The sequence below is a fragment of the Empidonax traillii genome, unplaced genomic scaffold (assembly GCF_003031625.1).
Source record: "Empidonax traillii isolate 1590-97213 ecotype Southwest subspecies unplaced genomic scaffold, ASM303162v1 scaffold288:size648122, whole genome shotgun sequence".
NCBI classification, from domain to species: Eukaryota; Metazoa; Chordata; class Aves; order Passeriformes; family Tyrannidae; genus Empidonax; species Empidonax traillii.
Genome location: NW_020955481.1, coordinates 36842 through 63714, shown reverse-complemented (window position 1 = coordinate 63714; position 26873 = coordinate 36842). Strand labels below are relative to the sequence as shown.

At 37.9% G+C, this 26873-nt stretch overlaps 1 protein-coding gene across 1 annotated transcript in view; it reads right to left on the bottom strand.

The window, feature by feature from the left end:
• Nucleotides 1–26873, bottom strand: part of PIEZO2 (piezo type mechanosensitive ion channel component 2) — a 134133-nt gene that overhangs the window by 79107 nt on the left and 28153 nt on the right. Inside the window, exons 5-14 of the mRNA XM_027890435.1 lie at nt 20776–20938; nt 15273–15404; nt 14198–14236; nt 12741–12879; nt 12271–12410; nt 10090–10326; nt 4959–5082; nt 3117–3373; nt 2300–2448; nt 1421–1594 (exon numbers count right to left, since the gene is read on the bottom strand). Coding sequence (XP_027746236.1) covers nt 1421–1594; nt 2300–2448; nt 3117–3373; nt 4959–5082; nt 10090–10326; nt 12271–12410; nt 12741–12879; nt 14198–14236; nt 15273–15404; nt 20776–20938 — 1554 coding nt within the window. The remainder of the gene's footprint in view (nt 1–1420; nt 1595–2299; nt 2449–3116; nt 3374–4958; nt 5083–10089; nt 10327–12270; nt 12411–12740; nt 12880–14197; nt 14237–15272; nt 15405–20775; nt 20939–26873) is intronic.

Here is a 26873-nt window from a genome sequence, read left to right as displayed (position 1 = left end):
AGCACAGGCGCAAACTGTTTGAGCTACAAGAGAGCTTGCACAGTTACTGCAAACTGTAAAGTGTTTCCCCCAAATGTCTCAGCCCAGGAACAACCCCATTTCAGCTCAGACGCTTATCTGGGCTTTGGTTTCAGGGCTTGGCCAATTCAGAGATGTTAACATGTATCTGCTGCTGCACAAGAAGTCTGACATTGGCAAGGAAAGTTTGCTCAAAGGCGATTACAAAAGGGCGCTTGAATAAATTATCAAATTTAGTAATTCAAGAAAAGCAAACCAAGAGATATTATGCAAACAGCCGTTTAAAAAAGTAAGTTGAAAAAACCCACAAATTTATTTGAAAATTTTGTCAAGTTTGATTTGTTCTGCTTTTAGCAATTATTTAAATACAAAACCTGGAAGCATTCTATAGAAGTAGAGCTTATGCCCATGGCACAAACAAACTTGCACCACACACTGTAAAGCAACTTTATATCAAATTGAATGCATGAAAAATATCTGAAATGCTTTAGTAAATCTTGAAAAACAAAGAACATAATTATCTGTTAAGATAAACGATCGCTATTCCACAATACTCTGTGGTGTATGTGAAATTATGCAGCTACCCCCCACTCACAGTAGTGCAGCTGAGATACACTTATCATTGGACAGGTAAAAATTCTAAAAGTAGCATCTAAATGAATTGCTTTCTTCAAGGAATGACCATAATTGCCATTATGTAACATAACACAATAATGTAACGCTATGTACTACAAAACCATTTCTCTCTCTTGTACTCCTGGAGCAGTATCCTAGGCCAGATATGTTTTTTATGCAGGAAACGATGGAAGAATAGAAGACTGGAAGAGGGAGGTCCCAGATTCATGACAAAAATAATAATAATGAACTTCTGGATGAAATCACCAAGGGTCTCAAAGAGCTAGCATAGCCAAGGGTCATTACTGTGAAGAGTAACCACAAGTTTGGAATTTTTCCATTTCTGAAGTTCAATTTTACAAAAAGACTGTTCAATGCAAATGTGTTATTTGCAAAGGATCTTCCAATCTTCATTTGGCCCTCAAAACAGACATTGAAAAATTGAAATGACCCAAATTAAAACCTCTATTTCTTATCACTGACAGAACTTACAAAAAGGCACACATAGCAATTAAGCATCTAACTTCCATTAAAGGTCAAAGCTAATGAGATAAAGGTACCATTAGTACCTTTGAAAATGTACCCCAAAATGAAAAAGTGCATAGGGGAAAACTGGGGAACACAGATGCTTTGTTTGTAGCAAGGTGCTGGATACTGAGTGCCTTCTTTTGAAGCCAGGTATTGGCAAAAGGCAAATAATATCTACTGAAAAGTGAGCATTACAAGACAGTCATAAACAGCATTTTCATACAGATAATCAATAGCTCCATTTCCTTTGTTTCTTTACCTGTAAATAGTGTTGTCCTGTTTGCTCGTTACAGCTTTTAAATCAGTGAGCTGGAGAAACTGATCATGGAAATAGTGAAGGTGTAAGATACACACCAGTAGGAAGGAGGTGGGGATAAAAATGCGTGTGAATAGATCACCCACAGAAAACTGTTTTAAGCCAAGGTCCTCTAGCCTGGAAAAAAAAAAAAAAAAAAAAAAGTAAGACACTAAGCCACCTTTTCACACCAAAATATTCTTCTTGTCATGAGACATTACTATAAATCATTTGCAGTAGGAAATAAGAGGCTGGTACTGGTTACGTAGTTTTGCTTTTTAAAAATCTTCTAAACTAGCAAGTTTTACAGTGGAACCAACCCTGTCACAGATCTCTTGAACCAGGTGAGTTTTCTCTGATTGAAAGTCCTGCACTCATATTGCATATACTTTCTCATGCAAGCTCCTCCTGAGAAATGTCCAGCATATCATAAGGATGAAGACACTCATCCCTCCTTGTTAGCAGGAAAGCAGGTCCATCTTCATAATTTAAAACATCCTGCAAATATACCCTTCATGTTTGCCTGGATCTTCCTCCTATGGTCAAAACTCTAAAAGGAGACATTGGCATTGCATTGGGAACAGAAACAATCCCAAGGTCTTGGCAGCTGATGGGAGAAAATATGACTCTTTGAGCTCCCCTCATGGACTTGCTCATCTCTACTGTCACATCAATAAATCACATCAACAAATCTAAGACTTCCATCGGAGTGCCTAAAGTCAGCTATGCCTGACAAAGGTCTCATGATGTTTTTCCCCCATAAGAAGGAAGACTACTCTCAGACTTTTCCTTTTCTGGATCTTTTTTTGGATCAAAGAAAAAAAATTACGCAAAACTACTTACTTTGCTTCATCCAGGCCTGTCATGTTCTTCCACAACCCAGGGAATGACTCAAACTGGTATGTGTAGATGAAGATAAGTACCAACATCGTGTAAACAACCACTGACATCCAAAAGTACTTTAAAATCTTTCTCCACCATTCATAATGCACCTGAAAACCACACACTGGAGATGATGATACAAGTTGAAGGCAAAGACACTGACAGAAATATTGACAATGTTGTACTGTCAAACAAATATGAAGAACACTATTTTTGTTAGATGGCCTGAAGTAAACGCTGCTTACCCAGTGGCAGCTACAGATCTTTGAGATAAAGTTTTTTCTCCTGATGCACATGCACTCAAGAAAATACTTCTGTGTAAAAATGTCTGTTGGGGCATGGGCCACAGACATAAAAGTCAGGAGTAGCTTAAGTCACTCAGTTTCATGGAAATTAGGTGATGAAAGCCCGGGGGGAGAGGGATTCCACCCTCACTGGGCTGTGGAAGCTGTGTGAACCAGCTGTCACAAAAAGTGGTGGCTATGTAGGACGTGCACAGCTCCAGAATTTTCCACAAAGGTTCCAAAGCTCACGGTAAAGCGGCATGCCAGAGCAGAGGTGTGCGCTGTATCTATTTTATGTGCACTTTGCCTGTCATTATGGTCAAAAACCAAAGGAGAATTAGTCTTAGCCCTTTCAAATGATCTTATTCTGTTGTATCTAACTAAAGAACAAACACACTGTGTATGAAACCTATTTGGAGCTACTTTATTACCAACTTAAAGGTACGAACAATCATATTCAAGGATAACATTTAGTTAACGCAGTTCTCACTTACCTGATAGAGGGCCACACAGAAGAGGAACAGTACCATATAGATGATTTTGTACATGACAATTGTACCCTCAAAGCTGACAAAGAAGAACATGCCCCCACAGACGTAAATCCAGTATTTGATTAACATAGCCATCACCAGTTTTCCCAAGACTTTCATAATATCCTGTTCATCATCCTCCTCTTCTTCATCCTCCTCCTCCTCCTCTTCCTTCTCCTCCTCCTGTTCTTCTGACACTTCTCCCTCTTGCAACTCCTCTTCTGCAAATACAGAGTCATATTTGGCCTCTGTCTGTTCTGGGACTTTTAGGAAGAATTTAAATGGGTGGAAAGTAAAATCTCTGCACACAACACATAAATATAATTATTCACAAGAGACTGTAATTCTGAATCAAACCCGCCTCCAGAGCAAGGAAAAGGGTTTTAACTTCATATGAGCTTCAACCAGCTCCTGGAGCCATATGGCACATAGTTGTACGTCCTTACCAAACACCTGTCTTCACTTTGTCTGAAAACGCCAGCAGCTGTAGCAGAAAATTAAAACCTAAGGGTTCTATAATGGATAATAGGCAAAACACTTCCCATGGCAATGGTTACACTCTCAAGTAAGCAACCTTTTAAACTGGAAAACAAAGAAACCACCAGCACCACCAGAAACCACTTATCTTGAGTTTAAACTCTCATCTTGAGTTTGAACCTCTCATCTTCAGTTTTATCCTTTAGAGAATATGGTGTTTACCTCCAAAAGCCACAAGCAAGAGAAAACATTAACATAAACCCAAGCAAGCTTAAAAACATATAAATGCTGCAGTAACACTGCTGTTTTTCAAAGAAATTAGCACTTATCCAGCTGCTTCTTCTGTACTTGAGCCACTGCAGAAAAGAAAAGATGTTTTTGCCCTATGAAGAGGTCAAGATTCCCCAGTTATTGTGAGGTTTGAGAAGGGCAGGGTAATTGTCTCCCAGCAGCAAGTACACATGCAAGTATCTAGTAAACAAGGCTTGCCAAAACCATAGCATGTAGCTGTAATGCTTTTCTTCCCACTGAGAACAACATTGAAACTTCACCATCAGAAGGCTTGTGCACCCCTTTTGTCCCACTCACCATCCCTCTTCTCAGGATCTTGCCTTGCAAATCCTCACATTGTCCAGCTTTGATCAAATGTTTTACTGAGACAAGCATTGTAATTAAAGAGGAAACTACACCACTGCTTCCAAGGCTCATTTGCTACCATTTCAGTGCACTGAACTTGGCCAGATCAGCATCCAGAGATACAGAAGAGGGCAAGGAAGGGTTGGGGGAATATGCGCCCAGGAGCAAAAGATGAACAGGCCACTGAGCTGTTAAATAAGCTGAACCTATAGAAGTAAACTTTGCAGTCATGTATGCTTGCACCACTGCATTGGAAAAAATGTATGTTTACTTTTCCCATTGAAATTTGTAGTTTAACTTCTATATCTGTATAAGTGTTTATGTACCAACGCAACTTCCAAGGAATTTGGCAACTGACTTTTTCTATGTAAACTCTTCTCCTGTGGTTAAACTCCTAGGGCAATTAATCTCCTGGTTCAAGTTTGGAACAGAGCAGTAAACTGATCATTTGAAAGTTCTATGATCTTTCTCAGATGAGTCATCTTAATTACCCACAAGTAAAGAGAATTCTCATTTTATTTGAATTTCTAAAACTCAGAAGTGTTTTATTTTTATATCTGAGAGATAGTTGCACATAGATTTTGTACTATCTTAGCTAATAACAGGTATCTTGCTAACCACTTTCAGTATCAGAGAAATGCAGTAACTGGAACTTCCCTCACAACTGAAGGACTAAATTAGAGCTGGCTTTACCTTTTTCTTCATTTTCTTCACTTCCAACTTTGACCTCAGATAAAGTAGCTTCTTTTAGCCGAAGTGCTTTCTGTTCAGTGAGGTGTTGCCTAAGCAGTAGCCAGAAAGTAATTGTGAAAAGAATCTGCAAACAAAAATCAAAACAAAACCAACAGACTAATTGTACATCCTATGTCCTATTAACACCAGCATAGGTTTTCATAAATTTTGCATGCCTTTGTTTTCTCTCTCTATCAGAAAATGGCAATGATGGCACTGGGGTCAAAGTGCATCTTTGTGCAAGTTAAGCAATTCAGGAAACATCCTGCATTACAAACAACTTTGCTTCTTTTGCATTTTTCCATTTATTAGAGATATTTACCTATATGTTTCTATTCTACCTCATTCTATAGTTTTTAATGACTGTCTTTTAAATTTAAGAATCTTCTTATTTTGCATTGATTCATAAAATTCCCATTTGTTGTTTCTTGTTAATTTTTGCCTTTTTTCAGGGAAGAAGCACATGCAAGAGTGTATTGTCATTACTATGATTTTGTATATCTTAAATATTTTGATTTAGGAGGTTTGGTACTTCATGTGCTTAACCACAATTAATTTAAAAAATCAAACTTTTTTATGTCTTTCAGTTACAGAAGACCCAGTCAACTGAGTATGCCTTGTGTTTGCAGCAATTACAAGATTTAAAATAGCTTTTAATTCTTTAAGAGCTTCAAGAGATGATAAGTCAGTAACAGCAGGATACCTTAAAAATAATAAAAAAAAATCTTTAAAGAAGAGTGCATTTATGTGTTCTGCAAAAAGCTAAACTCAACAGCTTGCAATGCCAAGAGATGGAAATATTCCAGGAACAGCATGATGTCTATCTATCACACACTTGATTTTATGCTTGCTTTCTACAAAGTTTCCATTAATTTCCCTGGTGCAGAAGGAGACTTATTTCACTACTTAGCTAGAAGAATAAAAATTTTAAATAGGAAGAATGTAAGGGCCAAGTGCTTTGCGCACAATAGAATAACAAGGTTAATGTAAAGGATTCTCCTGTTTTTCTTCTAAGGTGCACATCCTCAGTGGGGGAAAGGACAGCTCCCAGGACAACAACAGCTGTTTTTATTGACACTGCAGCTAATGCTGAGCCACAGTAGCACATTATCAGCCTGTGTGACTTGTCACAGCTTCTCCAGACACAAACTTTTGGTATTGTACAAGATAGATTTGTTCTTTAGTGAAGAACAAGCTCTGTCTTCCAGCCACATTTTCTCCCTGTTCTACTTGGCATTTTCAGAGCTGGGTCTAAGAAAAGTCCTGAAGGGTTGCAAACCAAAGAAATGCTTTTAGTCACGTTTAACAAATACATTTTTTCTTATTTTCAGTCCAGGAGAAAAGCATACAGTATGCAGAAAGAATTATAGTACACTTCTTTCTATTCTTCAATCTACAGAATAGAATACTCAAGCTTCATTCAAATTCAACCCTTATTCAAAGGACTTTAAACTAGGAATAACATGGGGGTACAGTTACTAGATCCCTTGAGAGGGACTGACTGGGTGAGGCTAGCAAAGAGTGCCTAGGGTGATAGGAACAAAAGGAAATACATAATCAACTTATGCAGAGTCACCCCAAGTATTTGCATATAAGCAAGGCTATTACTTTGAGACACTGTAATGGGCAAACCTTCCAGCTCCTTTGTTGGAAAACTGCATGCCAGGTGCCTCTCTGAAGTGCCTGTACAGTAATGCATGCAGCATGGGGAACAAACACAAGGAATTAAGAGACCTCCGTGCAGGGCTATGATCTTGTTGGGATGACAGAAACAGGGTGTGATGGCTTGAATAGTTGTAATAGAAAGTTACAGGCTCTTTAGGAAGCACAGGCCCGAAAGATGCAGAGTTGGAGTTGGGATTTGCATGACAACACAGCTGGAATGCATAAACTTCGTCTGGGGATGGATGATGAACTAGGTAACCCAGGAGAAATGCAGAGAGGCTGGCCCAGCATGCAGAGACATGACTAGAAAAGCCAAGGTCTGAAACTGAGTCTGGCAAGGCTTGTCAAGAGCTACAAGAGGAGTTTCTGTAAATACTTAAGCAGAAAAAGGAAGGCTAGGGAAAATCTAGGTCCATTGATGAGTGGGGCAAGGGTTCTGGTGACACAGGTCATGGAAAAAGCAGAGGTACCAAATGCTTTCCTTGCCTCAAGTCTTTGCTAACAAGACTGGCCTTAAGGAATCCCAGGTCCTGGAGACCATGGAGAAGGCTGAAGCAGGGAAGATGAATGCTTGGTGAAAGAAGATCAGATCAGGGAATATTTAAATAAAGTGGGCATATATAAGTCCATGGGTCCTGATGGGATGTATCCATGAGTGCTGAGGATCTGACTGGTGTCACTGTAGAGGCTAGTCTCAATAATCTTTGAGCAAATGTGGGGACTGGTAGAAGTGCTGAAGGAAAGCAACTGTCACTCTCATCTTGAGGAAGGGGGGGATGGAGGATACATCCTGGACAACCTCACTTCAATCCTCACCTTGAGCCTGTACAACCTCACCTCAATCCCTGGGAAGGCGAAAGCAGTGAGATGCTGGTAAAGGTTTCCTAGGGAAGCTATGGGCGCTCCATCACTGGAAGGTCAGGTGGGATGGGGTTTTGAGCAACCTGGTTGAGTGAAAAATGTCCCTGCCTATGGCAGGGTGTTGGACTAAATGATCTTTAACGATCCCTCCTGGCCCAAACCATTCTGTGTTTCTAAGGTGATAGAGCAGCTATCCTGGAAAACACTTGCAGGCACATGCAGGACTAAAAAATCATCAGGAATAGTCAGAGTTGATCCACCATGGGGAAGACATGTTTGACTAACCTCATAAACTTCTATCATAAAATGACTTGGTAAATGAGAGGAGAACAGTGGATACTGTCTACTTAGACTTCAGACAAGCTTTTGAAACTGTCTCCCATAAGATCCTCAGAGAGAAGCTGATGAAGTGTGGGCTGGATGAGTAGATAGTGAGGTGGATTGAAAACTGACTGAACAGTGGGTGGTGATTAGTGGCATAAAGTCGAATTGGAGGTCAGTGATTAGCAATGTACCCCAGGGGTCAAGCCAGTCTTGTTCAATGACTTCACTTATGAATCAGATGATGGGAAAGAGTACACAAATCTAGGAGGAGTGGCTGATACACCAGAAGGTTGTGCTGCCATCCAGAGGGACCTCAACAGGCTGGAGAAAGGGGCCAACAGCAACATCATGGCAGTCAACAAGGGAAGTGCAAAGTCTTGCACCTGGGGAGGAATAACTAGCACATGGATCTTTACATGTTTATGTTCAACCTGCTGTAGAGTAGTTTTGCAGAAAAAGGCTGAGGATCCTGGTGGATAACAAGTTGAACATGAGCCAGAAATGTGCCCTTACGGCAAAGAAGGGTTATGGTATCCCGGGATCCTTGAGGACTGTTGCCAGCAGGTCAAGGAAGGTGATCCTTCTTCTCTACTGCACTACAGCACTGGTGAGGCCACAATTCGAGTTCTGTGTCCTGTTCTGGCTCCCCAGTACAACAGAGGCAAGGATGTACTAGAGAGAGTCCAGTTGAATTTGCCATGAAGATGAAGGGACAGGAGCATCTCTCCTATGAGGAAAGGCTGAAGGAGGTGGTACTGCTCACCTTGAAGAATACAAAACTCAAGGGGAATCTCATCCAATTTCTATAAATATCTGAATGGAAGTGAAAAGAGGTTGGAGCCAGACTCTTTTCAGTGGTGCCCAGTGACGGGACCAGAGGTAATGGGCACAAACTAAAACATGTTCCCTCTGAACAGAAGCAAACACTTTTTTTCCTGTGAGGAAGACTGAGCACTGTCACAGGTTGCCCAGGGGTGTTGTGGAGTCTCTTTTCTTGGGGATATTCAAAAGCCATTTGGGAATGGTCCTGGGCAGTCAGGTCTAGATGGCACTGCTTAAATAGGGGAGTTGGACCAGATGACCTCCAGAAGTCTCTTTTGGCCTCAAGTATTCTGTGATTCTGTGAAAGTTATGGAGTGCATTACATTCAGCCTAAAAGAAAACCCCACTAGATATCTATTAGCTTTAAGGAAGTGGCCAAATCATCAGACATACACAACAGTTTCCTTCTTGACACCATATGTTTTTAGACAAGATATTTGATGATGTAGCTAATCAGAAACAATATCAAAGGGGCTGACATATTAAGACAGTTAAAACCTCATAGAGATTCACAAAGTCATTGATAAAAACTGTAGAACTTCTCTTTAGCCCTCCTACTAAACTATCCCTATCTTTACAAGAGAAATAATATAGCTCTCACTAACTTTCAAATGCATTAAAGAGCCCAGAATGGTTATTGAAATGGTACTGCCGACAAGGAAGATCACTTACAAAATCACCTTAAATTATAATTAGGAGTCACAAGGGAATTGGTTCACTTAGTGCAAGGGGAGCAGTGCCAACTACATGCACTCTCTTAGATGCCCCTCTGGAGTGCTCTAGGAAACAACCTCCTATTTGTGCTCAGTTCCTTCCCCAAAAGTGAACTTGCCAAACAAAATGCATTTTGTAGTGCTTTAAAGACATCAAAGAAAAAAATCTACCATGCACTGAGGTCAGCAAACTCTGACCTGAACTGGACTTCAATTCATGCTGATTCAGGTGTAAAGATAAAGAATTAAAGCTCAGTCACAGTTACGTACTGCTGCTTGTGAGAAACCATAAAGGATTGTGCAGTATTGGTAATCGCAATGACACCACAGTTCCAGTTGCCATCATAGTCAGACACAGGTCTGACATCCCATGGGTATTAATATAGAAAATCAAACCATATCTAGTTTTGAATTCAGTTTATAAAACCAAACAAGTGAAGGATTTCCATCCACTACGTAATCTGTACAGAATTATCATGAATATCTAAAAGATGTCTGAAACATTTTCTGTAGTATTAGCTTAAGAAGCAAGAAGCAGTTTTCTGAACACTAATTTTTAATGACTTACCCTTGATTTTAGAACTGCTATTGGAAGTGGTTACATTGAAAACTGGATTCACTCTTATAGAATGCCAAGAGATCCACATTTTTTATCACAATGTATTTTGTGATTTTGTAAATAAATCTCAGCTGTTTGTAACACCTACCTTTGATGCCAGCTCTCCAGGTTCCTTTCTTTTTAAAAAACCGGATACTTGAGGAAGCTCATCATTCTTGAGCTCAATACTCCATATATACTGTAATATTAGCAATAAATTTCCATAAAAAACCATGAATGGTGAACTGATCATGGCATATTTCCTTCGGTCCCGAATCATCCACAGTGTGCAAGACCAGATTAGTAACACAAAAGTCAACCAGCTGTGATATGTGATACTCCATGCCTTGTGGAAAGAGGAAAGAGAGGAAAGAATGTTCACAGATGCACTCAAGAACAGCACAGATGCACACTGGCAATTACACTTCATTTACACTTCTCTACTCAGCATATTTTCATTGTCATCAGACTCCATATTAATGTTTAGGCACAAAAGATCTTCTTGTGAAACAGCAGCAAAGAATTCAAAGCAGGAATAGCAAAACATAACCAATAGGTACTACATTCAAGGCCTTTGACAGACTTACAAAACTGCAGTAACTCCATGCTGTTCTAGCTTTTGTGGAATCAGTTGAAAATGGAAAGCTATGGTGTGCACCCACCCAACCTGAAGAACATTTAGTGTACAGAAACCATGGTAGATTACCTGAAACATGTACAACTAAAGAATATTTTCTATAGCTTCCAGAATTCAGTGAAAACTAGAGGAAAGGATTTGGGTTTCAAGTGTTTTTTACATTGTGTTATTGATTTATGACTAAATTCAGATGTATACATGCTGGTATACCTGTGGAATAACTGTCATTATATTCCTCTTCTATTTAAATAGAAAATTATTAAACATTAAGAATATTTCTATCAGGTTAGCTCAGCTCCCTCGGAAATTATGTTTTTTAAGGGTATGTGAAAAACACCAGCATGTTACCTCTCTATCCTTATATAAGAAAATAGCTTACAATGAGCTGTCTTCAGCTGTAGTATAAATGGATTTGTATCAGAGCACACCATAAACAAATTCATAATTTAGATCATATAGGCATATATAATGAAGAAAATAGCTAACACTGTCTCAATATTAAACTAAAAGAAAGCTTTTGAAATATATCTTCTCCTTTCATATTCAGAGATATGACCCTAGAAATTAATTAAAAATAAAATGTAGACTTGGTCTAGTAGAAGGTTTCCCTGGCCAAGGCAGTGGGTTCAGAAATAGGTGATTTTTAAGATCCTTTTCAACACAAACCATTCTATGATCTAAGTACATGAGTTTAAAATACTAGGAAAGGAGTCATTCTGCCACTAGGAGAACAACTACTTGCTAAATGCATCAGTCCAGATCCATACTTTACATAAGGAGCCTGCCTTATTTACAGAAGAAACCTTTTCTGCTAAAAGACAGCAAATTAAGTTTGAAACTTTATGCAAAGAAGAGGTAACCAAGCTGATTTGTTTTACCATTTTTAATTCAAAATTGGGCCAAGAAGCTTTATGGTTAATTTCATCATAGTTGAAACCTTTCCAAAACAGTAAAAGTAAAGCTTGCATTGGGAATATAGAGAGATATAGAGACCTAATCATTATGCAGAAAACTTGATATAATGAAGCTTAAAGTATTTGCATCAAGGAGGCTTAAAAGCAAGCAGCAACACAAAAAAGAAAGGAGGGCCATAAGTAAAACAAGGGGAAAATCTAGCTTGGCATGAAGTTGTATTTTTCTTGAGAACTTTCTGTGTCAATACGAGAAAAAAGGTCTTACATATCTTTTCTTCTCAGAGAGTAATTGGATGCACACATCAACCTGAAATAGCAACTATATTTTAAAAATTTTCTATATTGGCATGAAATGCTTTAATTTTGTAGGAAAACTTTCTGAGTGGTGCAAACACATGACAAACCTGCTTGTGCAGAAGCTTGGGAATCAACAGAAAACTGAGCATCTGTGGTTTTCTGACATTCAGACAGACAACAAAGCCTGGGCCTCCCAGTCCTGGATATGTGATATTTTAACCAGAATGCCACGTGTTGCCCTATTTATAGGTCTATAACCAGCCTGGGATTTATGCATTAATAACCTAAAATGGGCCCAAAATGATGCAGACACCACAGTGATATTTTTTGACCCAGTTGCAATGATTTACAGAAAACTAACGATGAGATTATTTTCAGAAAGGCACTGAGAAGACAGGTTTGTAAAAAGAACAGCATTATTCTTTTTGTTGGCAGTACTTACCATCATAGCTATCAGAGCACAAATGTAACTTTGTTTCATGATAAATTGGAACACAGAGACCAGGGCATGTAATTTAACATTTTCTTTTTCCTCCTGTGTAACTTCCTCTTCTTCTTCCTCCTCCACCTCTTCTTCCTTTTCTAAGTAGAAAAAGAAATTGTTACTTGCAATCCATGCTGGTCTAAATTTAGTATATGCATCCTCTCCTGGAATTATTTTGCTTGCAATCACTCTGGTGGCTACTTCAAATCACTTGATATTAGTAGGCAAATTATTTTGCATAGGATATGCCTAAAGTCCAGTTTACAGAACTGCCAAATGGGCAGCCATCATTGTAAGTGACAGCAATTATTAAACTTTAGGAGACCAAAGAGCTTACCAAAATAGAAATAAATGCTAGAGGCAGTGCATGGAGATACAGAATAAGAAAACAATATGGAACCAAGGACGATTCCTAGGCAATTCACTACCTGACACATCATCTGAAGGCTCCCATTTGTACTGTGGTGTTGAGTACATGTCTGCTTTGGCCGGACCATTTTCTAATGGCAGCGCAGGGTGGATGGTGTGATAGTCAGTAGGGTTCCCGTTCACTGTTACCAGCAGCACCTGCCAGAACATCGAAGAGAGGCACTGCATTTAGGGTGGCTCTTAGAAGAATGGGACTCCTACTTCTGTGCTTTGCTACTGGTGGAATGCCAATGTTAAAAGAGGTTAACAAGTAACTGCAGTTACAACATGCCAAAGAAATTGGCATGTTATAGTCATATTGCATGCAAAACCCCATAACAGCTTCCAATATTAATTGTGGTTAGCTTTTTATGCCATACTAATAGAATTAACCAAAAACTCATTCTCCTTCTTAGGCAAACAAATACATTGAGATTTTAAGACCTAAGTTCACACTCAATTATTTCCAGTAGTCATGAAAATAATGGTTATAAATTACTTTCAAATTTGAATTATTCCTGGAGAGACCTATATTTGCTGCTGGTACTAAAACCACTTGTGGTAATTGCTGTTATTGACGCCACATTTACATCACTTGGTAATACTAATTCAAGAGTCTTTCATTGTTTTATTTTTTTGACTTCAATTTCAGTCCTTGTGCTTGTTTGAATGAGGGCTCCAGCAACCACAGTCATTAATATCTCTCATATTGGCAGAAATTCATGTGCAATGTGTTAGTAATGGTAATACACACTGAAGACTGACTTCTGCTCAGGCTGTGAGATAGGGGGATATTTTGCCTTTAAAAACTATGCAAAAGCATGTGTGGACTGTTTCAGAATAGTATCAGGCTTATGTTAGTTATGTACAGCACCTACACAAACCACAGAACTGGGAAGCATGTTTGGATTTGGTTATGGATGCTCCCAAGATTCATCTGCATCTCCATTCTTCTGTGTATGCTGAACAGAGAAGAAATTTCTGCTTTCAGAGTCTGCTAAAGTCTATAGCAGTCAAGATATATAGATCATGATGTCTGTTCAAAGACTTGGATTTTCTGTAATCTGTGAATAGAACTCATGTGTTGTCAGTCATGCTTTAAGGGCCTCAGCATTCCAACATGAATGAAATAAAGAAATACAGCAAAGAAACTAAATCAAGTTTAAAAATGGCTTGCATTAGAAAGCATATTTTCATATCTTATTTAAACCCAATGAAATAACAAAGATCGTCTGCCAGTTGCTACTACTACAAGTAGTTTAATTTCAAGTGATCAATCAGTGGTTTTTCAGTGAAATTATTGAGAGAGCAAAGCACAATTATATTTAGGACAATCAAGGATATAGGGTAACTGGCAGGCCAACAAAGTTATAGAAGTTTTACAAATGTCATCTAAGGTTTTATCTGTATCAGTGTAATCTGTATTTACACACATTAGGAAGAATTGCAAAATTACAAAGACTAGTAGTATACTAACATCCGATGGCTTGTATTCATCTTGGGTCATTGACAGAAGCTGCAAAAAGCAATGCAAGGACAAATTATTAAAGAAGCACAGCTCAAGCATTAATAAGTCTAACTTTTTGAATACATGCATGCATATATGCTGACTTCTGCAGATTTGCACCAAGAAATTCAGAAAGAATTCTTAAAAAGCCAGCAGAATTGTACACTACCATAAAATGATATTGATTGTGCCACAGCATTAACACAATTTTACTGTGTGTTCCTGTGAATTTTAAACCAAAACTGAGAATGCTGCATTGAATTTTTGGATACTAGGTCAAAGAATTAATCAGTATGATATTATACTGATTAACTGCTTTCTAATGTCTTTCTAATGATCCAATGCTTAAAAACCAAGTTTTTAAACAATCATTAGAATTACTACAATTATAAAAATAGTTCCAAAAAATGTTGATACAAATATAAAATGTGATACTTCACCCATTTGCCCGCTCATTTACCATTACTCTTATTATGGTGGAGTTCTTGGGGCTTGAGTATGTGTGGCCCAACAGAATGTTCATATATCCCAAATTTGACAGTAGCTCAACAAATGAAATTTTGCGCTGCAGCTGGTGCAGACAGATGGTACAAAGCTGGACCTCTCCAGGAGATTTTACTCAACTGCCTTAACTGCTTTGCTTTATATCTCCAACAAGGACACCAGTATGCAGCTGGCAGTTCCCACTTACCAATGACAGTGCTAATTAGTAGTTACAAAGCAGATCAGATCTTTACATCAGGTTTATCTCCCTGACAGACTTTCTAGCTGTTTTGCACAAAGATAATGGCTCCACGCCCTACACTTCTTAAATGAGGAAGCCAAAAACATTGAGCATGGTCTTCCTTTACTTCCTTACACTGGCTCCCGGTTTTGTTTTATTCACTTTTACAAAGTATATTCCTAGTCTGCTGCCACACAGCCTTAATATTGTATCATCTGATTTATATAATCACACGGGAAGATCTTGCTACTTATATAGTGCTACTACCCTTAATTTCAAAGTAACTGTGTAATGCAGAGACCCTTCCCCCTCCAGCCTTACTTTTCTCTCATCAGTTGTATAGTGGCTTGCATACCACAGACTGCGCCTTCTCTCTGCTGTCATTGGAATTGGGCTGCAGGGTATTTCTTTGTCATCTTCCCTGCTAACAGATTTCTCTTCATCAGGCATCTGCTAAATGACAACAAATGACAACACCAGCTATAGCTCTGTAAATGCAATCTTATCAGAGGAATTTAAATTTCCCCCCAGTTGATGCTCCCTCTCTAAAGTATGTCTTTGAAACATCTTTTAGTGACTAATACACTCCGTTTATGATGACATTTTCAGAAATGGTGACAGAGATTTTCTATAACTGCTAGTTACACGATACCAGAATAACACAGACCTCCACATACTACTTTAACTTACTATGTAGTCATACCACAAGCATACATAAATACATAAAATAGAAAACCCATAAAATACAGGTGTTTCATTTTCAAGGCAGTGTATTGAAAGAAAAGTCACTCTTTTCATCTGCCTATATAAGTGCAAAGCCAATTCTATTTCACTAAACAGAGGAACTGAAAAGATTCAAACCCTTTGAGCATATGCATCTATCATCAAAGACTAACCTAACTCACCATACTTCAATATGTAACAAAGTAGTCAGTGCTGATCATCCACCCAGGCTCATCTAGTCTTGCTTTGGGGTCAGTAAATACCTGTGTGTGCTCACATATAGAACAAGGTAACTGGAAAAAACCAATACCGATTATTTTATTTACTAAGAGTAGCCTGATTATTTTTTATTCTGAAACAACTGGTTGAGTGGATGAAGGGAGAGCTGTGGACGTCAGCTACCTTGATTTCAGCGTCTTTGACTATTGTTCCACAACATTTTTGCTGAAAAGCTGGTAAGATATGGACTTGACAGTTGAACTGTGAGGTGAGTGGAGAACTAGCTAAACTGTCTTTCTCCCAGTAGAGTAATGGCTCAAAGACAAAAAGGTAGTTGGCCATGAGTGGAGTTCCTCAGGGACTAGCACTAGGTCTGGTACTATTTGGTATCTTCAAAATTATCTGTATGGAATTGCACCCAAATAAAATTTGTGAATGAAACTGAACTGTGAGGAGGTAGATGGGCCAGAAGGAAGAGTCACTATACACAGAGGGGACAACAAGAAATGTACAAGGTTTAACAAAGATAAAGTCCTGCACTTGGAATAAACCCATGGAAGAGTAAAGGCTGTGGACAGACTCTCTGGGAAAGAACTTCGTGGAACAGGCTCAGAGGGTGCTGGTGCATAGCAAGCTGAACATGAGCCAGCAGTGAGCTCCAGCAGCAATGAAGGCAGACATGTCCTGGACTGCATCAGCAAGAGTACTGCCAGCAGATCAAGGGATGTGATTATTCCACTGTACCTGGCAAGTGTCAGGCCACACCTGCAATTCAGTTCTGGCATTCCCCAGTTTGAGGGAGACACAGAAAATCTGGAGAGGATCCAAGAGAAAATTGTCAAGATGATTAGAGGGTTGGAGAAGTTGAAGGATGCAGGAATTAGGGTTTTTTTTTCAGACATACAGTACTGAAATTGTAGTTTTAGAGAAGACAGAGGCACTCTTCTCATGGGTAGACAAGGTTATAAGCCAAGACGCTGAGGACATAATTTGCTTCAGGTGAATGCTGTCTGGATAATAAAAAAGTAAAGTATTTCACCATGAGAATAGTGAATCACTGGCATTGGTAGCTTTTGCTGAAAACATCCAAGATTTGGCCCTGGACAATCTAATCTGAGGCCGTGCTCTCACAAGAAGTTGCATCACATGATCTCCAAAAGTCCCTTTCAAGCTGGACTGTTCTGTGATTCCGTGATTGTCTCTGATCCATGTGGTCTACTTCTTCATCTTTGACAGCAACTGTTATTACTAAGTTGAGGAGGACTGCAAATGTACTGGTCTTAAATCCATCTTAATTCCATGGCTCAGCAGGGGTATGAAGCCTCTCTAATAGACTTAGAGTGGATGTTATTAAAGCACAGTGACCAAGCAGGAGAACTGAGTATGTGTATATAAACCACACTAGGTTACAGCTCTTCTTCAAGCTCCTCTTTCTTCATTGTGCCTCCTGAATGGCAGCTACCTGGTGATAACTGTTCTCATTGCTTACACAAAATCTGATGCAATAGAAGAATAAATCAGGATGCTGAACAGAAGTCTGCAAAGCTTTTTCCATTCCAATCCTAACAGCAAGGTCCTACTTTTTAAATCTTGACTTACACAGACAATAGTTATTAATTTAGTTTCACTTGTCAGAGGAAATGGAAACACATTTCACATATGTTTGTATATTTATATTTGATTGTAGAAAGGCATTCCTAGCAAAGCTGTGCTTATAAAATCCTTGACACTGCCATTTGAAACTTTAACATAAATGTGAACCATATAGAACTGCTTATCAAAGGCATTTAGTTTGGCACTAAGGTGACCAAAACATACAAAAGACCTAAAATGTACACAACTATTTTACTAAAATATTTTTAGCCTAAGGGACTACAGGGAAGGGTGGGAAATCTTGTCTTCTCTTTCTCAGAAGAGAAAGAAAAATCAGAAAACACAGTAATAGTAATACAACTTGTGAGAGTCTTCTGACTTGTCTATTTTTTTCAATTCTTTGATTACCTGAGCAACTCTCAAATACCTTTTAATTCGAACAATTATAAAAACTGTATGAGAGGACTCTACACTCAGTTGCTATAACTGTTGACTCCTGTACGATTACTCACCACTCACAGGACAGAATGAATGGGTTCTATTCATATATTCAGTGCTGGCAGTTACAACTATGAGCTGAAATCTCCAGAGGCAGATCGCCTCTTCTTATTGGCAGAGGTAGAATTTCACAGGACTCTATGTTAGAACAAATCAGGATCCAAAATAGAAAGCATAAGAAAAGCAAAACTTCCCCTGACTGCCACAGTCATTTTGCATGACTCAGATCCATTTAGAATCCCACACAGAGACCATACACTGAAATCTCATATGTGCCATACTTTGGCTCTGTGGCACACACAGAGAAAGCTTCCCTGAAACTCAAGATTTGAAGTGGCCACTGTCCCTGTAAAATTGTTCATCAGCTGCAGTATTTAGAGACAGTCTCAAGAGGATCTGTTTCAAAGACATCTCCTGCTGTTCAGGAGGAGTTTTATCCAGAGGAGGACCCCAAGATGTAACTCACACAAGAAGAAAAAAACGTCTTACTCTGCTTTTAGAATCTGCTACGTCAGTATCACATTTAGCTTAGGTACATCTTTTTAGACTAAATAAATATTTCCTTATGCATATTCTGCCATACACATTTTGTTAAAGAGATTACTGTGAACAAAATTTCTAAGATGACTGGCTTCTTACTGTACAAGACAGCACTATACAGAGAACAACTGCTTTACACTAAACACCACACAGCGTATTGTCTTTGCCATCCATTCAGCTATAGGTAGGTTAGTTCCATAATGAATCAAATGCACCACAAAATAACAAGGTAAAAAATATTTCGATGAAACCTAGAATACATTATTTCTGAATTTAAATGATTGAGAACGGAGTCTACCAGGGGACAGTTTGTAAGAGAAAGATTAATTCTTGATCTATAGAACCACTGAATAAAAACAAAACACATACAGACCGAAAAAAAAAAAGTTCTGGAAGGAGGAAATGTGCAAAATATTGCATCACTACATCTTGTGTATCAAAAATAAACGTTCATGAATGGACATCCTTCTCTTTACAACGTTCTCTTTTTTTAAACATCTATTTATCTTTGGAGGGAAGCATAATTTCCCTGGCCTCTGAAGTTCCCATGGGAGTGCGAAGACTTTGTATTGCCTCTCACGTAGCCATGGGTTTGAGAGGTATCAGCATTCCTGAAATTAATGTCTTTTAAGACTTACTTGCTCTAGCTCAGTTTCTTGGAAAGCATTTCTGTTTTCACATGTTGGCAGTTCCCAGAGACTGACTTTAGTGTCTTATGAGAATATCTATCTCAGATATCACAAGTAGTCTAAAAAAAAAAAGAACTGTAGGCAAGACCACAATAGTTCCTCTCAAGTCCCTGGAGGAACTTGCAGCATTCACTCTATGAGGAGACAGAAAGGCCCATTTCCCTCAACTGAAAAAGCTCAGCAACTAATTTAGATCCAACACCAAACTTTAGGACAGTGAAAGCTGGACGAAAACAATGCAGGTACTGGAAATGAGTTACCAGAGTTTCTGAGATCACACAGCTCCCACTAACTGCCTGTCACATGTGGTTACTCCTCTGTGAATAGTTCTCATGATTTTACTATGCAGCTTGTGAGATGTGAAGTTTTAGTTATAGCCCCAGTGCTAAAATCATATTATTATCTGGAAATCTCAGTTTTCACTTCAGGAAAGAAAAAAAAAAACCACTAAGTCTACAGATTCTGCAGCTGCAGAAAAATCAGGGAAAAAAGCCTAAAAATACCCAGTGCCAGAGAGTACTGGACCACAGTCTTGTGACTCACAGTATTAAGATTTCTGGAAACTTAAGACACAATTTTTTAATAACTCAAGCTGACAGTTCTGGCATCATTTGCCTTTTGAAGCCCTATATATGTAAACCCCAAATATCAGACATCTCAATTCAGAGGAGACTTTGGTTGCCTTTCTAAATGTTAAAATGTTACATTATCCATTATATGAAGAAAAACCCTTAAAATAAGAAAACCTTCAACAGTTTTTACTTGCTACTATGAACTGCACTAATTCACAGCTGCCATGAGTGTCTTCATTGTGGTTTACAAGTACTGCTAAATCTAAAAATGTCACCAAACCTCAGAGGATTAGGAGATTAAAATAAATAACATCTAGAATAATTCTTTTTATGCTTTCAGTTTCTAAGCTTTTAAGATACCTTTGGGTTCTTATATTCCCATTTTTCTCTGAAACTGAAAGAATTAAAATGTCCTTTTTTTCTCCTTGTTCTCTTGCTCTTAAATGAAAGCTAGGATTTTCACCTAGGCAGACAGAATCAGGAGGAAAGATTTTAAGAAATTTTATTTTTATCTGTGACAAAATTGCAAATTTTTGTCTTGTCTTACAGTATCCTGGGCCAGAATGTATCCTACTTCAGTTCTGCTAGACAAGCCCTGGGTGTTTGCATTCCACTTGATAGCACCTAAACTAGAATCATGTGCTCAGAATCATTTAGGTTGGAAAAGACCTTCACGATCATTGAGTCGATCCAGTTCAACCACAACTTTGTATCAATACCTGCTTTCCAAATCAGTGTAAGCATTAAGGCTCTGCCATTGCATTCCTTACATACACACATGATGATTTAAAAAAGAATATTCATGTCTCCCTTGTTAGATTGGACTCTTGAAGACACTTTGCAGAAAGATCAAACTCAAAGAACCAACTTGCACTTGCTATTTCTCTTAATAATCCTAAAGGTTTCTACCTCTGTTAGCAAGTATCTGCACTGGCCAGTCTCACAGTCATTAGTCATTAGTGCTAGAAGAGAGAAGGAAGTTACCCTTACAATGGGCTCTTGTAGCCAGAGACGAATAAGAGTTGCGAGGGTGTAGTACATCACCAGCAGTAAGATTGGATTAGCATGGTGATACCAATGTAAGTCTTGATTTTTGATGATCATCCAAGTGCTTGAGCAGTTTGTCTGAGTAAGAGAAGTGACACCGAACAACCTGTGAATATAAAAAAACAAGCTAGCCAAGTTAGAGAACAAACACCAAATCTTATAATGTTGAAAAATACTTTTTCAGCAATTTTTGCTTCCTTGTAATATCAACTGTTCTGTTCAAACAGATGGGTTTTCCATCACATCTAAAATGCAGTGAATATTTTCATTCCACATATTTAGTCAAAAGAAATGTTTGTTTCTTTTTTTTTTTCACTTGGTTTTCAACATAAAAAATAGGAGTATATTAATACTACATCTACTAGGTCCAATGGGAAAACTTTCAAGGACCTGTGCCCTGTAGACCCAGAGCTACAGAAAATGGGGAGAGAAAATGTGGCTTCATGCCCATTTGGCAAATCACAGCAACATGACATTTCAGAGCGATTTACTGAACTGATGTACAGCACCATTCCATTCACCCTGCCAGATATAGCTGTAAAGTACATCTCAGCACACTGAACAGTCTACTGATTTTTTTATTTTAAAAAGCTAATATTATTAATGAATTTCTATCTAATTATGCCAATGCTAGTAAACATAAAGGATTCCACTGAATTCATAGCTGTTCTGAACAAAAATTGAAAACACTCGGAAAGATCATCAAACAACTGAGGAAAAAAAGGAGAAAAATAATTTGCAGTATTCATATCAGTGATGTGAGATATTTGACTATTTCTGGAAAAACTGAGATTACACGATATTTCTGTCAAGTAAGAAACATGTTGGAAAAAAACCACTTAAGAATAAAAGAAAAATCCACAACATTTTCAGATTAATACATGTCAAATGCCTTGTAAATGTGTTAGATACTGAAATAAAACTAATAGGAAACATTATTTAGTCTGGTTCTTTCATAGTAAAATAGTTTGCAGAATTCCAAAGCCACCAGTAGCATGTGTCAGTATTCACTATAAACAGTTTTGTCTATTGGCAAAAGCTTTTTCTTCCACAATGTGTCTGAGTTTTCAATTTTTACAAAAAATAAATCTGATTCTAAGAGATAATTAAGGAGGACTATTTCTTGGTATAACAATAAATCCCAAACTGTTGTTCCTCTGAAAAAGTAAATAAAATAGATTCATTTAAAAAGTGCCAACAAGCAAAGCACTGAAGCTTTTCTGCTGGGGAATTTAGAGTAAGTTCAAGAGGTTTAGTTCTTTCGTTACCTAGTAAAATACAATATGAAAAGTTGAATGAATACAAAGAATAAATGACATTCAACAGAGATGTGCTGCATGAAATCTGCCTTTTGGATGCTGTGAAGTGAAAAGAATATAAAAAGGGAGATGTTACACCTGTTTGTTAACTGGGAGTTTGCTGCATGGGCATAATACCATCAACTCCCAGAACAAGAGCTCTGTAGCATTTTATTAAACAATCTATCAGCACTGACTTCTCATTCTGATTGTCAACACAAGCCAAAGGCTACAAACTTTAAGACTCCTCAGAGCTTTTGGGTGGGACCAAGGTTGGGAAAAAAAATAAAATAAAATTAAAAATCCTACACAAAAAGTAAATAGTTGTAGCTTAAAGGAGCTGACATAGCTGTGTTTGGAGTTAACCCAAACTCAAACTTCCATAGCATCCAAGCACATTCAGAGCTGATGTTACAGTATGGCTCCATCTGGCTGAAATTCATGCTGGATTGTATTCTGTTCATATTTCTATCAGCACAGAGGAACATCTTGTTTGTCTGCTTTCCTCTCTGCCAACTGACTTGTCACTTTTGCCAGCAATGATCAGGGTTGTTGAGTTCCTATTAGTTGTTGAGTTCCCACTACTTTCATCTTCTACCTCTGTTTCACCACACAGCTCTCCATCTTTGGTTCATTTTAAGCTTTTCTATGTAAGAACAGTACAGTTCCTCTTATTTCTGTTTTATAAACATCAGAATGAAAGTGATATCTAATTCTTAATAAATTAAGAAGTCTTTCCAGTGACAGTTAGTGATGAGTATTTCCTACAGAAATGAGGGAAAGTTCTTGAAGGTTCTTGGACTCTTCTGCCAAGCAGACATGACCTTCATATCACATATTCCATTCCTACAGTATGTTAGCTATAATACACTATAGCTATAAAGTCAGAACAACTTGTGCTTTACTTTTATCTCTGCTGAAAATAATACACACACATAATCCTAATAGTTAGGAAATTTTATTATGTTTCAGTTAAATTCTCATTCTCTTAGTTTAATTTGTTGGCTTAAAATTATCCATACATAATACTACTGGACTTAATTCTGCTCCCTCCTGGTCCTGCATTCACCAAATATGCATAAGATAAAATGCATCTTTTTCTTCTTAGTTGCCACTTGACCAGGGGTATACTTGAATGTGTTTCACTTCATTGTATTCAGTGTGTTTCACTTTGTCTCATAAATGATGAATCTAGAGGAACTCCTCCTCACTTCTGATTTTTCTTTGGGTTTTGTGACTTGTTAGTCAAAAAGGTACTCAACGCAACATTCCCTGTTCATCATGTTCAAAATGCACTGTTCATCTTGGGAATGCTCATTCTGTCTGTTCTGGCCTCCAGTAAGGCTGCTCTCTCAATATTTGTGCTTCATCATTGTCTCCAATGAGAACTGTTGGTGCAGAACATTTTTCAGAGAAATAGAGTCATCTTCTCTTATTCAAAGCTTTTAAAGACACAGAAATGGCTGCCATAAAATGTATAAGCAACATAAATTATTCAGTTCTGCATGCTCCATTCCACAAAGATGTCTTTACATTCAGCAATGATCAAAATCAGCTGTATTTGTGTCCAACTCTGATCTTGATGTGACTTCATCTTAGCCAACATACATGTAAGGTCAGAATGAGTCCTAAGTGGGAGAAACCAAATACCAACCAAGACAAGTATATGTGTGCCTGGATAGAGCAGATAAGTAAAACAAATTTTGAGAGACTTATTTAGTAATGGAAATATTTTGCTTTCCAAAAGACTGCACATAACATCAAAAACAACTGGAGGTTTGCAAAACAAGAATAGATAAACATTTCTATTTTTTCAAAAAAGGAAAAATTGGATTTTTGAAAGTCCTCACTGGTATTCTGAAAAATGCATAGCAGAAATAATTTGGAAAACATTTTAGAAATTATGACAGGCCAAGAGGAACTTGATTGTCTGACTGAGAAATGCTCAGAAATAACACCGTGAAAATTGGTTCTTAAAATAAAGCACTTTTTGCTCATTTACTATCCTATGAGCTTGTTTTCCCAGCAAAGCTTCCTACTGAATCTGTGAATCATCCTTCTAGCAGATGCACTTTTATCTTTTGTGACCTTCTGACAAAGTTATAAGTGGTGACCATAAAAAAAAAATCCCACTTTTTATATTAGCCTAACATTAAAATTCAGAAGAGCAATTTCAGTTTCACTTGAAAACAGAAAAACAAATTACTTTTGAACCCATAGATATTTAATCTAAGGAGTTGCTGAAGTTGCTAAAATTTTACACTGCTAAAATTTTTATTTTATGCATTATTTAATTATTACATTAATATAGTATAAGAATTGGCATTAGTAATTAGTCATGGTATTAAATAGGAACAAAAATGGTTATGTAAACAAAAAATATATTTCATATAGTCATCAAACATGGTAATTACAGATCTTTTAGGTTTGTGAATTTTGCATGCAGTAAAAATGATCTGACTTTTTTTTTTTTTAATAAACATATTTGTCAGTTCAGATCCTCCATGTTCTGATGTTTTAGGAGTTGATTTCAGATGAGGATTTGCCCCATAATTTCCAAGGCCAGGAAAGGAAGTAATAATTCTGAGTTTCTGCACAATGTAGGACACACAATAATTCTTCTACTGAACAAAGAATTTGTGGTTGAATTACAGTTTATAGTTTAGAAAGGCATCCAATCTTGATTTCAAATGATAGCAAATCTTCTAGTGTTTGACTGTTTTTCTGCTGGATTTATCTTCAACAACAGTTTTGTCTAGATGAGATTTCCAGTTGCTGCATCTTCCTACAACTCTCTGTAGTATTTTATATACTACTTTTCACTACACAGCAGAGAGATCATTTTCCCATATCTTCTCCAAGCTTGCATGAAGATTGCCGTTTGAAGAAAATGTTTGCATCAAATTACTTCAGGAGATGCATTTCCTGATTTATTTCTTGATTAATCATTTTTTATGATTACAGGACCTTTTTTCTGGTGCCAGTACCCATTGCCTGATTATTCACAGCAATGGCATCAGAGCATTCTATTGTGCTGGGTCGGATTTGGAGAATCCATCTTTGCAGAACTTCTGGATTTGTGTTGGATTTTATGAACTGTCTGAATCTTTCATTTGGATATCTTCTCTTGCATATTTATTTCACCCTTCTCACATGGAAGAAGACAAGAGTGGTGCCTGAAAGTCTGAAGTAGAGAATGGAATATCAAGACTGACTGACATTTGAATAGCTGAGCCCTAAAATGGAGGTGCTAAAAGTGACCAAGCAAGAGAAGAAAAAGGAAGAAGAGGAAGAAAAGAATAGGAAAATAGGGGAAAGGAGAGAGCAGAAGAAGAAACAACAGACAGAAATTCAACAATAATAAATCCCCAGAAATGGAGGTGGTGGTTGTGGTAGAAATTCTATTTCTCTGGGGGAAAGACAGCCGAAATACAGGGAGAAAAGGCAGAATTTCATGTTTCACAGGCCAGGCCCTGAAGACTGAGATTCATGAGGAGGAGTTCTTAAAATACTAAAAGGGCTGTGTCCCAAACTCTAGGCACTGTTTGAAGAGTGAAACTTTTTTCAAACATTGACTTAAAAGAGGTACATACTCTTGCCACATTTGAAAAAGTTCTGTGGATCAGGGGGAGGAAGAATTAGAAGGAATTTAGAAAAATGAACAAACAAACAAACGAAAAATTCCATTCCTGCAAAGTTCTCCTAAAATTCAGGAGTACCCTGTTCATACACAAACCATCCTGTTGGATTTTCTGTACCTGAATGGCAGAGCTACAGAAAAGTTACGATCCATAAAATTATATCCATAATGTCTCTTCCAAAGGAATGCTGGGAGTCACTCCCTCTCAGTACACCATTTGGCTATATGCCCAAAGAAACACATGCTGTCAAAAAGGACTCAGCCAAGTCCCATGGTACCTCCAGACCCATCCTTGCCTCGCAGAAGGTTGTTACTCCCTAGGCTATAGGCCGAGAATTCAGCCCATACTGGAGCTGATGCTTCGGGGTATGCTGAACTAACACAATTTTTTTACAGAAATAGCAAGGCACAGGAGAGGAGAGGAGGGCAGGGTAGGGAGGAGAGAGGTGGAAAAGTTGGCTGGAATGCATTAAGCACCCCAAAGAATAAGGGTTAAGAAGAGCAGGAGGCATTTGGTTTCACATGTTTTTTTAGGGGGAAAAAAAAAAAAAAAAGGAATTAATTGAAATGTTGTTCCAAATCACATTATTTATAAGATTCCACAGAGAAGGAGCTGATCCTTCATGCCTCCTCTTCAGCTCAGCAGGACAATGGTGTAGAGAGATACTGCAGACACAAACCTCAGTCCACAGTAGGACTAAAGTTACTAAATGTATCCATTCTCGAGTGATAAAAGCTTTAAAAAGCATTGCAAGTATTTTTAGCTCTTAAAAGCCTTAGACCTTGCTTTGGTTCAGACACGGATGATTCAGAACTGGCTAGGTGGAACTGTGCCATATTAACGGCAATATAAAAGTTTGACCGTTTGGGTTAAGAAGTATTATGATAAATTTCAGTTTAACAAAATGTTTAAAACATTTTTTGAAATATCTGTAAATGCAGACTAACTAACTTTTGTTTCAATGTCATCATATTTCCATAGCTCTTTAGCAGATGTCTATGTTCTTTTTTTCTATTAAGTCTTGGTTTCCATAGCTTCCATTGGATCAAAGCTTTTCTGGCAATGACAAAACCAGCCCTGGTTTATCTCCCACCCTCTTCTG